This window comes from Colias croceus, chromosome 17, assembly GCF_905220415.1.
Source record: "Colias croceus chromosome 17, ilColCroc2.1".
Lineage (NCBI taxonomy): Eukaryota > Metazoa > Arthropoda > Insecta > Lepidoptera > Pieridae > Colias > Colias croceus.
The window spans coordinates 1393183-1409104 of record NC_059553.1 but is presented as its reverse complement, the minus strand read 5'-3'; the positions used below and the strand labels follow the sequence as shown (position 1 = coordinate 1409104).

Genomic DNA, 15922 nt, shown 5'->3' with positions numbered 1-15922 from the left:
TTATTATTATTTTTTTTTGTTATTATTCCTCTATCTGTGCTATACGATGTTGCTTCGTACCGAATTTCAAGATTGTGAATTCACAGGAAGTACCCTGTAGGTTTTGAATTTTGATTACCTTGCGAATGTCGAAATTTGCGAAAATTGTCAGCATTTACGGCTTCTGATTGCGTTGACATAGAAATTTGATTTTAGTCTATATAGACTTGAGTATTTCATGTGAATATCAATTAAATACATGTAAGCGTTCATGAGTAAAGAGGTTGTAAGTTTAAAATTATTAAAAATATTTTTTTTTCATAATGTTATTAAAAATTTATGTTTTTCGTAATTACTCCTATATCTGTGTTATAAGATGTTACTTTGTATCAAATTTCAAGAGTCTGTGTTCATGGGAAGCACCCTGTAGGTTTTGATTTCCTTGCGAATGTCGAAATTTGCGAAAATTTTCAGCATTTATGGCTGTATCTTTTGATTGCGTTGGCTTATAAGTTTTATTTTTTTCACAACATCAAGGGACTGAAGATTTAAGTATACGATATAAATTTCAGCTTGATACGCGTTCCTGAGAAAAAGGAAAAATTCCTATACTAACTTTAAGGCTTGAATCGGGTAGAATTCCCTTTTAATACCGAAAATTAATTCTAGTAATTATAACCGTTTTTCTTCTTAGATTCTTAATGTACATATCTAAAAAAAATGTATATTAAAGTTTCGAATATGATAAAGGGCATGGTTGTTTTTATTTGTTTATTTTACAATCAGGTTTTTTTACAAAAAAATCTTGAACTGAGGTCGATTTTTGGACTTTAAACCAAAACGCTAAGTCAATATAACGTCAATTATTGTAGTGTTTTTACAGTGTGTTTATGAAATTGAAACACAGGGCATGGTTATTTAAATTTTGATTCCATAGCAATTAAAACCGCATAGGTATTCTGAAACTCGCAACTAATTGCAAGGGAATCAAAACCTACAAGGTAAGTACTTCCCGTGAAAACAGAGTAAGAGTCTTAAAATTTGGTTAAAGGCAACTAATATCACAGATATATATATATAATATCTAATAGCACAGATAAAGAAAAAATTGCTAAAAGCAAAATTAAACGATACGACATAATAATAAAATAAGTTTGTTCGGAGCCCTCTGTGCGCGAGTCCGACTCGCACTTGGCCGTTTTTTTGTCCTAATTTTTTGTATTTTTTATTGTTATTTACCATATAAATTGACCTGATTTCGAAACTTTAGCCTTGTTTCGTTTAAAAAAAATTTTGCTATTTTATGTCTTATCTACGAACTGGGATAGGTATATGTTGATATTTGAGGTTTTGTGAGAAAAGTGTGCCTAACAGCAAAAGTTGTAAAAATATTTGTATTACCTACAACTTCACCTGCATTTAACTTTATTCCGCAGTTGTAGTTTTTTTTGAAAATCGAGAAACCCTGTTTTTTGTCCTTAAATCCCAACCCCAGATCGACCGTAAATAACTTTTCCTCTAATTTTTGTTACATTCTCTTCCGTTTGTAATTGATTTCATTGTTCTAGACTTTTATGTTTCAAAAGTTAATAAAAACATCATGTTGAACAATATTACTTTGTTAAATTAAAAAGTTAATATTTAATTAGTGGTCCACTTAGGTCGTGGACCTAGCCCAGGGGGGGGGTCATGACCCCATGACCCCCCCTGGATCCGCGCTTGGTATTGATGTCAACAAAACAAAAGATACGATTTTATTTGCAGTGATATCAGATTGTGCATACAGGTAAAAGACATTATCGATTGCACGCATACTATTTATTATTTTCAAAAATCAAAATATGTAGTTTTACCTCGTTTTCATAGAAATCAGTACCAAATTGCTTAAAATATTTTTCATAATTCCTTCAATTTTATTCAGGAAATATATATATCGCACTTCTTAGCAACGAACAAGGATTATTTAACTTATAAAATCAAGAAAAATAAAACAAAAAAATGTACAAAATATTTTATTCTTATACATACAATATTAAAATAACTTATTCACAGTTAATTATCTACAACTTCTCAATCGAAAACAATCTTACGTCTTTTATCTCTTATTCTTGAGGTTCACAATTATTATTCCTGTCTTGTAATTTTATTCTATTAAAATTGTAAAATTGCGTTATAATGTGTCAATTAAGTCATTTGTTTCATGACTTTACAGCATTATTACAATAGAGTAGTCCAGAATTACAACCATATTATTTTTGAATATGATTTTATTGATTTGCAAATCACATCCATACTAATTTTTATTTTTATTTCACAGTAACAGATATAACTCTCACGTCGTCATATGGTTTATCAGTTTTGGGATTCGTTTTTACACTTCCGATGTTTTGGACCACCTCCATGCCGCGGATAACACGACCAAATATTGTGTGCTTGTTGTCCAACCAGGGCTGAAATAAAAAAAATTTTTATTAATTTATTCATTTATAAGTGCGAACATATTATGTGAGCATAAAAGGTTGAAATTTGGAACAGATATTAATTATAGTCTGGTAACTGCTTGTAACTGGTTTATCACCCAGACTACTTTTTAACAAAGTCGAACATGATGGAATCTGCCGACTCCACCTGATATTTTATAAATAATTGCTATACGCTATATTTTCAAAAAGAAGTTACTATAAAAGGAGATGATTTATTTTTAAGTTAAGAAGAAAATAATAATGAAGTTGAGTCGAATTTTTTAGATAATGATAAAGCTGTTATAATGAGGGTAATGAGTAAAATAGGGCTTATATTGCTGATGGTGAAGTTAAATATGATGACGATTACAATGATGATAGTGTTGAAGTTGATGGTGAGACCAGTTCGGTCTCGAACTGATGAGCTGGTGACGGGCTGGTATTTTATTTATTTATAACTAGTGGTCCGCCCTGGCTTCGCCCGTGGTACATATTTCGCAATAAAAAGTAGCCTATGTCCTTTCTCGGCTATCAAAATATCTCCATACCAAATTTCATGAAAATTGGTTCAATAGTAGGCGTGATTGAGTAACAGACAGACAGACAGACAGACAGAGTTACTTTCGCATTTATAATATTATATAGTATGGATTGAAACGGTATTATACCAATTACAATAATTATAGCACATTACATAAATTACATTATGAACAAAAAATAAAATAAAATCAAATTACAATTTACAAATAACAGTAATTGATTGCTAGTATTTAAAAAAAATCGATTTTTTTCACAAAAGCTCAAGCAAGCCGACAACAATGAGCACCATATATCCGCAAACTGGGTTCTTTTTGAGATCATTGAGGCAATGGACACACTCACGGTGGGCGCGAGCGTGATGAAGAACTGGCTGCCGTTGGTGTCGGGCCCCGCGTTGGCCATGCTCACGGTGTAGGGCCGGTCGTGCTTCAGCTGCGGACGGAACTCGTCCGCGAACTCGCCGCCCCATATGCTCTCACCACCGCTGCCCGTGCCTGGAATAATTCATCATTTAAGTCATACAGGGTGTTCCATATTCGGAGTAAGTCGTCGTCGTTGGCCTATTTGATCTGCATCATATATTATGCAGTTACATTTAAATTTTAATTTATTAGCGTTGCAATTTTCCTAATCGGTCATGATTTAGGGCAGTGTCGTTCGTGGCTAAAGAGCCCGAATCTGGAGCGACAATAACGCCCTTCCTTCCCTTCCACATCGGAGTAAGTAGAAAATGCTTAAACAACAAAACGACGCCATATTCGCTCCATTGCGAGTTCACAAACATATTTTCCACCAACCAAATAGACGCAGTTTACACGAACTTCAGTAACGCATTTGACAAGGTATATCATCTGATTTTGATAACAAAACTACAAAAGTATGGTAAATGTGGTCGAATTTTAAAACAGGTTGCATCCTATTTGTATAACGGGTAACAGGAAGTTATTCTTACAAGCTTCAGATCTTAAGCGTTCATAGCAACATCTGGAGTTCCACAAGGATCGCATCTGGGTCCACATCTCTTCATTATTTACATTAACGATACATGTGATCCTAGCAATCATGTCATATACAATAGTTTAATGAAGTTTACTATTAACGTCTAGGCGCTACAAGTTATGGGTTTAGTTTTTTTATCATAGTTATTTTATAGCGACATGTTATGATTTTAGAGCGAAACTATGTTCTGAATCAATTACTTTTCAACCAAAACCTCACCTGTAGGATCGCCAGTTTGCACCATAAAGCCCTTTATAACCCTATGGAAGATGTGCCCATTAAAATATCCATTTCTCGCATGTCCACAGAAATTCTCCACAGTTCGAGGCGCGTCTTTGCCGAATAGACGTATGTGAATATCACCGAGAGACGTGTGTATGATCGCCTGTTCGTAGAGTCGTTGGACACCTGGACAAGGAAAAATATATTTATATACAAGATTTTTTTTATAACTTTTGTAACTTTGAATGTAAGTTCCACCTGGATGTATTTTTTGTTAAAATTATAAATTAAATAAAATAAATTTTCAAGACTATTTGTTGTTTTTTTTCACCACACATTTCAAAGAGTCCAAACCAATAGAAGCATATTTTATAAAATTTACAAGTTAAATAAAATAAATTTTCAAGATTATTAATTGTTGTTTTTTTTTACACCACTCACCAAAGAGTTTTCCCAAACCATCTCATGTTAGTTTTGTAAAATCTTGTATAAAATAGCTCTTTGCATTGATCGAATTAAAAAAAATTAATTCTACTATACCAAAAGTTTTTAAAGCTAAATCTGTACCCACCTTGTCCTTCCGTAGCCGATATGATATCCTCCTTCGAGGGTTTCTCATTGAATATATCCCGGTCAGCATCAGGGCTCTTCACGTCATCAGGACTCCTTCTGGAGAACATGTAGAACCTGTTCTTCTTGTACGCCGTGCAGAATAGCGTGGGGTCCATCTTGATGGTCAATAGCGTTGGATTCTCGGACCCTTCCATTTCTAATGTAGCCGCTACTTTTGATTGGTTCGTACGACCCTGGATGAGCAATAATATTTATTTTATATCAAACACAGATTACAGAAAATATGCACACCATGCACTTCGAAATTCTCTTTCAACACACATTCACACAATACCTAAATATATTATACAATCTCTATTAATTCTGCTAATATTATAAATGCGAAAGTTTGTGAGGATGGATGGATGGATGTATGAATGTTTGTTACTCTTTCACGCAAATACTACTGAACCGATTAAAATGAAATTTGGTATGTAGGTTTGACAAATAGTCTATGGGAAAAATATAGGCTACTCCTTTACCATGTCGCGCGATATAATCGTATTCTACGCGGGCGAAAACTAGTAAAATATAAAAAGCACATTTCATTTTAGAAATCATAACTACATCTCAGCACAACACTGGCCACTATAAATAAAAAGAAAAAAAAAACAAGCTGTCAAGCAAAAAAAAATAATCACCTGAAAGAGCGCCAAATGCAGCGCGCGCAAATTCTCCGGCTTTCCGAGTGTTGCTGCACATCTATTAGTTGTTAAATTCACTAATTTGACACCAAGCATTGTCGCGTATGCAACGAAATGCCCGCTAGTGTCAAACACTATGTTCGCGAGTTGGGCCGCGTCTGATTTCTCTAATTCACGCTCTGTTGCCATGCTGAAAGAAATAATGCATAATACATATGTAGGTGGTGAAGATTCATTTACTGTTTTTTTTTAAGTACATCATTGTAACAATGGTGTCAAAAATCATGCAACATAATCAACATTAAGATTCATTCAAATTAAAACCTTATGTTGAGGCATTAATGTTCAAAGTAAATTGTATATGCGTATTACGCTTACAAAATTACTAACAATTTTCGAGCGTGATTTTAAGTCTAGTTGCTGCTATTGTACGTCAACGTCTACACACAATATAATTATTTCTGTTTGTTTTTAACCAAAAACATAAGACCAACATGAAGCATAACAACTGGAATTGGTACCAACAAAAGATAAATTAAATTGAATTTTTGAATGACCGTCAAGACGTATAACATCTTAGTCTCCCCGTTACCACGCTCGCTGCAAAATGTGCAAAACGTCGGGAAAATAATAGTGAATAATTCGCGTTTAAAATCCGTTAAAATCTTTAATTTCTAAAAGGTTAATTTTAAGATAAATCATTTATTATATGCCTCAATGAAAAGATTATTATTGCGTGCAAATTTGAGGGTAGGAGGAGATTTTACAATAATCATAAAAATAGAGATAGTAAAAAATAATTACCGTCTTCCAAACTCCATGTTGGGCAACTGTTGTGTCTGATGCTGTAATTCTTGGTAGCGCTGCAAGCTCTCATCCAGGACTTTGTGAAGCTTCCCGGTTAGGAAATGGAAAATTCGTACCTAAAAGAATAATTGTAATAAATATTCTAGGAGGAAAGTAATACTCATCTATACTAATATTATAAAAAGGAAATGTTTGTATGCATGTATGGTTTTCACGCATAAACTACTAAACCGATTATAATGAAATTTGGCCCACATATAGAGGGTAACTTGGATTAACACATAGGAATTGGTTTTATCCCGGAAATCCCACGGGAACGGGAACTGTGCGGGTCTACCTTTGAAAACGCGGGCGAAAAGCTAGTTACTTAATAATTTACTCTACTTATATGCTTCATATTCTTTTATATATCCTCTCATTTGGATGGCTAAATCTTAAAATTTTACACTGTTACAATTCAAGAAATGATTTTGTATAAAAATAATAATGAATTATCAAAACTAATATTATAAAGAGGAAAACTTTGTTTGTTTGTTTGATTGTAATGAATAGGCTCATAAACTACTGGACCGATTTTAAAAATTCCTTCACCATTCGAAAACTACATTATCCACGTGTAACATAGGCTAGGTTTTATCCCGGAAATCCCACGGGAACGGGAACTATGCGGGTTCTTCTTTGAAAACGCGGGCGAAAAGCTAGTTAATTATAAAGAGCGAATTACCTTTCTGTCCAAACTAATGGAAGCCATTTTCTTTCCATCAGGCGAGAAAGCGAGCGCAGTGGGGTATGTCTTGTTCTTGAGGAAGTCAAATAAGTCTGTATCAAGCTTTGATGTGAAGCGAACGTTTTTGGGAAACTGGTACTCGTGCTTTGGTCCTGTCCAGTACTCTACGATACCTGCCTGAAGTATTTAAAATAAGTTTTATTATGTTATTAATGTTAATTATGTTTTCTGTTTACGACCTACCGTCACTTTATTTTATATTTTTGTTCACGCGAATTGTAAAATGCATTGTCATTGTGTCATCTTAGCGTCTGAGTATTGAACACATCTAATAATAAAATTTGTGTTGTAATTAATATAAACCTGTGCTAAAGAAAGTAATGTGTACTTAAATTATTGCTCATTGTGTATTGTGTCATCTTAACGTTTGTCGAAGGAATTAAACTCAAAGCGATACACCCATTGGGAGTTTTTATTCATGGTCCTTACGATTGCCGGATATAAGATATAAGATATAATATTAAACGATACTGGAGAATACTGGCTTTGGAGTTACGACAATATCGAAGTAATTATTGGTGGATTACGACTAATAATACGTGACATCGAGTTGGGTGTTCTATCATCGTGTTTCGTGTCTTCACATCTGCACCTGGAGGTTATTTTGTGTATAAGTGCTGTGAGTGAGTAAATAAGTGGACAAACCGTGAGTACATTCGCAATATCGTAATAATTGGACTTTAATATTGTATTGGGACTTTAAGTGTAAATCGTATATAAAACTTGCTAATTGCTATTACAAAATAATTGATTTGTACTTTAAAGATGGATGTCATGTGAACTTGTTATATAGTTCAAGGTTACGTGTTTAGCTGAATCTAAAAAACAATTAGGTATCTTAGATCATTAAGTAAATAGTTAAATAATTATGTACTTAAATATTATAATCTGTGAATAAGTACCTAATTGTCACTTTATGAACATTGAATTTATAAATCTATTTCGGATTTTATATAGTAAATATATTTGATTTATTAGATTACATATTTCAAATAGGTATTTCACGTTGAGATTTTTATAAAGTTTTTTATATATTAATTTTGTTTATTGTTAAAGATGGAATCTTATATTAAAGTGCAAAACAATATATATGAACGAATTACAAAAGCTAGATCTAATTTTAAGAAATCGCCTAAAGAACGTTTAGCGAATGATGCGTATTTATCGACAAGATTGGATGCGCTTGAGGAACTTTGGTCTCAGTTTTTGCAAACTCACACGCAAATTATTCAAGTTTCGGAAAGTGATAAATTGAACGCTACTACTTATGTCAAAGCTGATACATATGGCAATTGTGAAGAACAATATATCGATTATAAGTATGAGTTGCGGGAAGCTCGAGCTAATTTAACTGTTAAATCAACCTATGTACATCATGCGGCAGATGGCAGCACCACAGCTACAGATTCGAATCAACAAGGTTTTAAATTACCAAAGATTGCTATCCCACATTTCTCCGGGAAATATGCAGAATGGACGAGCTTTCGAGACCTGTTTTTGTCACTGGTACATAGTAACCCTACATTGGATGACGTTCAACGCTTACATTATTTAAAATGTCAACTCACTGGAGAAGCGGAACAGTTCTTGCGACACATACCAATAACTGCAGAAAATTATAAGTTATGTTGGAAACAGCTTGAGGATCGGTACAGCAACAAAAATTATCTTGCCAATTGTATCTTAAAGAAATTTATGAATCAAAAAACTGTAACAACTGAATCAGCTACAGCGTTACGCGAAATATTAGATACTACCAATGAATGTATGTTTGCACTTAAATATTTGTCAATAGATGTAAGTACTTGGGATACTATTGTTATTTATGTTGTAAGTTTAAAATTAGATTCCGAGTCCCGTAAGCAGTGGGAACTGCAAAGTAGTAAAAATTGTAATTTATTACCAACATATAAAGAATTTATAGAATTTTTAGAAATCCGTTCACGTTCATTAGAATTTATTGATCCTAAGGTAGCTAAACAAAATACTCAACAATATAGAACTAATTTTACTCCGAAAGCGTTTCATATTTCAAATTTAAAATGTATTTATTGTTCTGATTATCATCATTTGCGAAATTGTAAAAGATTTTCTAGAGAAATAACTGATACTCGACGGAATTTTGTCCAATCACAAAATCTTTGTTTTAATTGTCTTGGTGCAGGTCACAATGTGTATTCGTGTCGCCAGTCTTCCAGGTGTCGTATTTGCAAGAAGAAACATCATTCTTTACTACATCCCAAAAGTGTATCGCTCCCATCGGTGCCTCAAATGAGTGAGTCAGAACCAGATGCTAAGGAAGCAACAGCATCTACATCAACACAGGTAAAAAATATTAATAATATTAGAGCCTGCTTTTCGCGTTTCAGTGGACAAGTTTTACTTGCCACCGCATTAGTTAATGCCAGGTCACACACAGGCTCATTGATCACGTTAAGATGTCTCATTGATCAAGGATCACAGGCTTCATTTTTGACTGAAGCCGCTGTTCAACTTCTTGGGCTAAGAAAGATTCCACACAAAAGCTCCATTATTGGTTTGGGTAGTGACCACTCAAGTTCTGTTGCCTCTAAAGCGAGGGTAGAAATTGAGATTGAATCACGCCATTGCAACTTTAAAATTTGCGTCCAAGCTTTTGTGCTCAATAAGCTCACCTCAGTACTTCCGGAAAGGAATGCTGTTGTTAATCTTAGTCCTGAAGTATCTAAATTAGTTTTAGCAGATCCTTTCTTTGCAACACCAAACAAAATTGACATGCTCCTTGGAGCAGATGTTTATGGTCAGATTTTGCTTGAAGGTCTGATCAAGAATTCACCCAGTGCATTAATCGCGCAAAATACACAGCTGGGTTGGATTCTATCGGGTCCAATTCAATCCAGATCGAGCTCCAGCACTATTTGGTGCAATCATATTCATCAAAATGATGAATACGAACTTATGAAGAAGTTTTGGGAGCTTGAATCGGATCAATTTGCCTCTGATAAATCACTTCTTACGGAGGAAGAAATTAAATGTGAGAATATATACTCATCAACTACTAGGAGAGATAGTTCAGGACGCTATATAGTACATTTACCATTTCGAACCGATGATCCAAATTGCAAATATGGTAATTCAAAGGCTATTGCAATAAAACAATTTAATCGGCTTGAGAATCGTTTATTAAAAAATCCTAAGCTTAAGGCTGAGTATGCTGCTGTCATAGAAGAATATAAAAATTTAGGTCACGTGGAAACTGTGCCATCACATGAAGAAGATTTGGCTGATGCTGTATACTTACCTCACCATGCAGTGATCCGAGAGGATAAGGATACTACTAAAGTCCGAGTTGTCTTCAACGCTTCTTGTCCAGGAACCAATGGCATCACATTGAATGACGAACTTATGGTAGGCCCATCCCTACAACCTGACTTACGTCACATTATAATGCGTTGGCGTCAATATCCAATTTGTCTTGTCGCTGACATTATAAAAATGTACAGACAGGTGAAAATATCTGAATTACATACAAATTTTCAACGTTTTGTGTGGCGTGAAGATCCAGATCAAAGATTGCAGCATCTGCGCCTCTTACGAGTTACTTTTGGTACGGCTTCAGCACCTTATCTCGCTGTGAAATCATTACAGCAAGTTGCACACGACGATGGGGTGAAGTATCCGCTGGCTGCTGAAAAGGTACTTCGTGAATTTTACATGGACGATTTTATGTCGGGTTGTTTTTCTGTGGAAGAAGGCAAGCAAATTTATAAAGAAATAACACAACTTCTACAAGGAGGTGGATTTGTCTTGCAAAAATGGAGCAGTAATAGCGAAGAAATACTTAAAGAAATTAACGAAGATGTTGAAGATCAAGCAGAAAACCTGAAACTAAAAATAGATGAAATCATGAAAATTTTAGGACTTACCTGGAACAGAAGAACCGATGAATTTGAATACGTAGTAAAACTTCCACAACTCTCTCCTCCTGTAACAAAAAGAAAGGTTATTTCAGAAATTTCTCGATTATTTGATCCTGTTGGTTGGCTTGCGCCAGTAATAATTTCAGCCAAAGTTTTTATACAGAAATTATGGCTCTCGGGAATTGAGTGGGATGATGAACTTCCTCCACAATTACTGAAGGACTGGCTCAAGTATAGAAGTGAATTAGATACACTTACCAAATTTAGTATCCCACGCTGGATCAACATCAATAATGATGATAAAGTTCGCGAATTGCATGGCTTCTGCGATGCTTCAAATGTTGCATTTGCGGCAGTTGTGTACTTGCGAGTGGTTAACTCCATTGGGGAAGTTAATGTTGCATTAATCGCTGCCAAAACAAAGGTAGCGCCCATTAAACAAGTTTCGATTCCGAGATTGGAGCTTTGTGGAGCTGTACTACTCACAAGACTGCTACTTGAAGTGTCTCAAGCCATGGGTATGGAGAAATCTTCTATTCATGCGTGGACCGACTCACAAATTGTGCTCGCTTGGCTTCAAGGACAACCTAGTCGTTGGAAAACCTTTGTCGCCAACCGTGTGTCGGAGATTATTACTTCGCTGGAACCGCAGCAATGGCAACACGTATCTACCAAGGATAATCCTGCAGATTGTGCATCGCGTGGCAGTACGCAATGGGATGTTCAACTCTGGAAGGAAGGGCCGAAGTGGCTGCAAGAAAAGGATATAAATTTTACAAGAGGTCGAATAGAAGATACAGATCTAGAAGAAAGAAAAATGAAAATTTGTTTAATTAATACTCACAGTGATGAAGCAGATCCTAAAGAAGAAATATACTCACGCTTTTCATCTTTGAGAAGACTGCTCCGCGTTACTGCACTCTGTAAAAGACTAATTAAAAGAATGAGAAAAAAAGGAAGTAAAGGACCAGAAGGATTGGATAACAAGTTTTGAAATAAGAGAAAGTTTTAAAATATGCGTTAAAAGATGTCAAGAAAAACATTTCGATGAAGAGCATGCAGATTTAAGAAATAAAAAAGAAATAAATAAAAAAGTAAACTTACCTCACACAATCCAATCCCACTGACACCAGGGCACTTTTTGGTGGGAGAACCTCTGGTTTTACCCCCTGATATCAATTACGAAACATCTAAAATCACAAATCTCAGACGGTGGCAAATGACTCAAAAAAGGACACAAGATTTTTGGCGTCGTTGGTCAAATGAATATTTGACTCAATTTTACCATCGTTATAAATGGAATAATATTTTTCCTGAGCCTAAACTTGGAGATTTAGTATTAGTAGTAGAGGATGATCTTCCACCTGGAAGATGGTTATATGGTATTATAGTTGAAAAACATCCCGGATTGGACGGAATTACGCGAGTTGTCAGTTTAAAATGTAAAAACAATGTAATTAAACGCCCTGTTTCTAAATTGTGTTTTTTGCCAGTTACTAACTAATGTTGATTTTTTTTTCTGTTGTCTGTCTTAAGCCTCATACTTTGTTCTTTATACAAACTAATACGAATATTAGTAATTTCTTACTAGTTATGTATGTGGTACCTAATATTTTATTTTGTATTTTTGGTTTTGATGTTAAATTCGCTAAGATGTTCGTTAGTATTTACGTTTTGTATGGTATAGTTGTATTAAGGAAAATTGTGAAAATTTGTCCTTGGTGGGCTGTATGTTTACGACCTACCGTCACTTTATTTTATATTTTTGTTCACGCGAATTGTAAAATGCATTGTCATTGTGTCATCTTAGCGTCTGAGTATTGAACACATCTAATAATAAAATTTGTGTTGTAATTAATATAAACCTGTGCTAAAGAAAGTAATGTGTACTTAAATTATTGCTCATTGTGTATTGTGTCATCTTAACGTTTGTCGAAGGAATTAAACTCAAAGCGATACACCAAATGGAAGTTTTTTATTCATTTTCTTTGTTGGAAATTCTAAATAAATATAAAAAATAAAAATAAAATTAATTACTTCACCAATTTTGCAAGGGTTGTCTTATAATCTTATAATCTATACTAATATTATAAAGCTGAAGAGTTTGTTTGTTTGAACGTGCTGATCTTAGGATCTACTGATCCGATTTGAAAACATTTCGGTGTTAGATAGTTATCGAGGAAGGCTATATATCATCACGCTAAGACCAACAGGAGCGGAGCAATGCGGGTGAAATCGCGAAGCACAGCTACTGAAGTACAAAAGTATCATAGAATTAATTTTGATTAAGTATTCATTGCCATGCCGCTATGGTTACGGAAGGCGAAAGAACGTGGCGAGTGGAAGAAGTTGGAAGAGGCCTTTGTGTCACAAGGACACGCCAACACCCACAATGCAATTTAATTTTAGTTTTAAGTAAAAATGTAACCTGAAATATTGGCAATAAAGGCTATAAATAAATAAATAAAAAAGTATTCATTAAAGTTTGAACATTAATAGTATTTAAGGCGAGTTGAATTGAATGCAGTTGATGCAGCATGTTGATCTTTATAAATTCAAAATTACGATCTCTACTTTATAATTTTGTATTTATTTTGTGTCTTTAATAATAAATTAAAACTTGTTTCCTACTAAAATAAAAAATTTTACCTTATCAACAGACACAGCAGTCTCAAACACTGGATTGTATTTGATAGTGGCCACTTCTTTTTGGTGCAATGAAAATGTGTGCAAGGGAGTGCTTGTCGTCTGCGTGCCGTCAAATATGTGTATCTTATTGCTGTTTTTTTCTGATCTGTGGAAGAAAAAAAAAATAAACACAAAAACTGTTTTTTTTATGAACCTTTAAATAGAACAAACATATCAGAGTTGATTTATTACTCTTTTTTAACAAATAAATGCAATTTATGTGTGAAGAATACTTTTAAGAGATTCATTTCTGGGGCTGATTTTGCTACCAAAAACACATTTTTTTAATATTCATTTACATAAAGTCACAATTATTGTGGGTAATAATTACCCATACGACTATTTAACCTACCTCTCAGGTAATACTTACATTGCCAAAGCTGATATGGGATCACCAGCTGAGTGCACCCACTCTGTGCAATATGGTTCAAACTCTATTGAAATCATGTTTATCATGTCTGAAACAAAAATTTCACAGATTTTAAACACATAAAAATATAAAATGATATAACACATAAAAAAAATAATAATATTTTGCATAATATTTTGCTTTATCCTTCTAATATTATAAATGTGAAACTTTATGGGGATGAATGTATGTATGTTTGTTACTCTTTCACAAAAAAATACTGGATAGATTTGGATGAAACTCTCCTACATAAGTACATAAGTTTTATTAGAATAACACATGAGCTATATAAATTCTTGATATGCAGGTGAAACCGCATAGCATAGATAATATTAATAATTAGTTTCCTTCAACTTCACTTATTCAATAGGGACTTACCAAAGTTAATAACATCAAACACTTTGACAGTCTTCTCAGGGGATACAGTACATAGCAAGGATCCTGTGCTGTTAGCCGACATGTGACTGATTGATGCCAAATGACATCGGAAATGCTTTACAAATTCTATACCTTCCTCCTAAAATGAAAATACAGGGAAAAATAAATTGAATATTCAATAGTGCAGAGACTTCTTGGAAAGGAAATAAGTACATAGCATGTTTTATTAAAAAATATTATTAAACCTCTAAATAAATCCTATATTATTAAATTTTAATTATTATCACACTTTTCTGGTTTTTTGTGAATTTGTAAAAATGAGATTTTAATTTTCTTTGTAAGATTACCTGTTTCTTCCAAAACTTCAGATGTCCATCCTGACTGGCTGTGATAACAAAATCCGTTTTTGTGACTATAATGTGTGTGATAACATCTCTGTGCATGTAACTGCGCTCATATGTCTCAGAAGAGGGCAGATTTTCGAGATACAGAGATTCAAACTCCAACACTGAAAATGTTAAAAAGAACTTGATGAAATAAACATGCAACTGATATAATTAATTTTTTACTGACTTTTCGTTATCATCTCAACAAAAAGTAGTTATTTAGAATAATTCTACCATGCGACTCGTCAAAATAGCAGCAAAATACAAAGACAAACATAAACAATGTTCGTATAAAGTTGACATTTTACCCAAAAATTATTTCCCTAAGACCAATGTTATTATAAAAATTGTACACCAGAAGTAGTCTGAGTATTAAATATTAAAGAAAGCAATAATAATAAACCTTTTCTCTTTTTAGGCTTTGGTTGGGATGCTTCGGAAGGCATAGGTCCTATCCAGTTATCACCTTCCTCTTCTTCTTTGCCCGCTTCTGGACTAGCAGGTCGCTTTTCTTCCGACATATTTTTTGGGATTAAACTTCTATAAATATTTTATTTCATTAATTATTATTTCTATATCTACAACATCCCACTATGCTCAACTGCTCACAACTCATTCAACATATTGTGTGTCATTTATGACAGATGATTATGAATGGTTTTGACATTTCAATCACTGGTTTTACGAGTTAGGTATATCAAAGAGAATTCACTACGTTTTAAAGGTTTATTGCTCTGAGGGTGGGCAGTTTTTAATTATTTAGTCATATAATATTATATAATATTTTTATGTAAATAATGTGATTATACGTGGATTATACATAAATCTGGACCTATTGAAATAAAACACATGTTAAATATTTGACATCGATGATAATCGGCTTACTCAATTTTGTTGTTATTATCATGCTATTTTAAACTGTTTTGTTTATACTTACCGCGATCACGTGATATAACATGCCTCATCAAAACATTCAAGGCCTCCAGTCATTCGCTAATCCACTTAATACGTTGATTATGTATTTAAGTTTTGATAATAGTCGGATAAATAATGTATACATATCCTTACAAAGCAAAAACGATGGAAGTTTCGTATTTTATATGGCAAGAA

General features: G+C 33.7%; 1 protein-coding gene across 1 annotated transcript; it reads right to left on the bottom strand.

Moving 5' to 3' along the window:
* Positions 1-1978: 1978 nt before the first annotated feature.
* LOC123699059 (peptidylprolyl isomerase domain and WD repeat-containing protein 1) lies at positions 1979-15425 on the bottom strand. The gene is made up of 12 exons (XM_045645920.1): positions 15216-15425; positions 14774-14934; positions 14427-14565; positions 14010-14097; positions 13601-13745; positions 6990-7169; positions 6263-6381; positions 5456-5648; positions 4774-5008; positions 4200-4388; positions 3324-3475; positions 1979-2429 (listed from the first exon to the last, which is right to left on the bottom strand). The coding sequence occupies exons 1-12, from the start codon at positions 15331-15333 to the stop codon at positions 2286-2288; spliced, it is 1863 nt and encodes a 620-aa protein (XP_045501876.1). The 5' UTR covers positions 15334-15425; the 3' UTR covers positions 1979-2285.
* Positions 15426-15922: the final 497 nt, after the last annotated feature.

Bases quoted from the DNA above. Each gene is read 5' to 3' on its own strand.
- LOC123699059 (XM_045645920.1), bottom strand. From the start codon at position 15,333: ATGTCGGAAGAAAAGCGACCTGCTAGTCCAGAAGCGGGCAAAGAAGAA. The intron at 5,649-6,262 runs GTAATTATTTTT...TATTTCTTTCAG, and splicing joins AACATGGAGTTTGGAAGACG to CATGGCAACAGAGCGTGAAT. The intron at 4,389-4,773 runs GTGGGTACAGAT...TTCCTTGTCCAG, and splicing joins ATCGGCTACGGAAGGACAAG to GTGTCCAACGACTCTACGAA.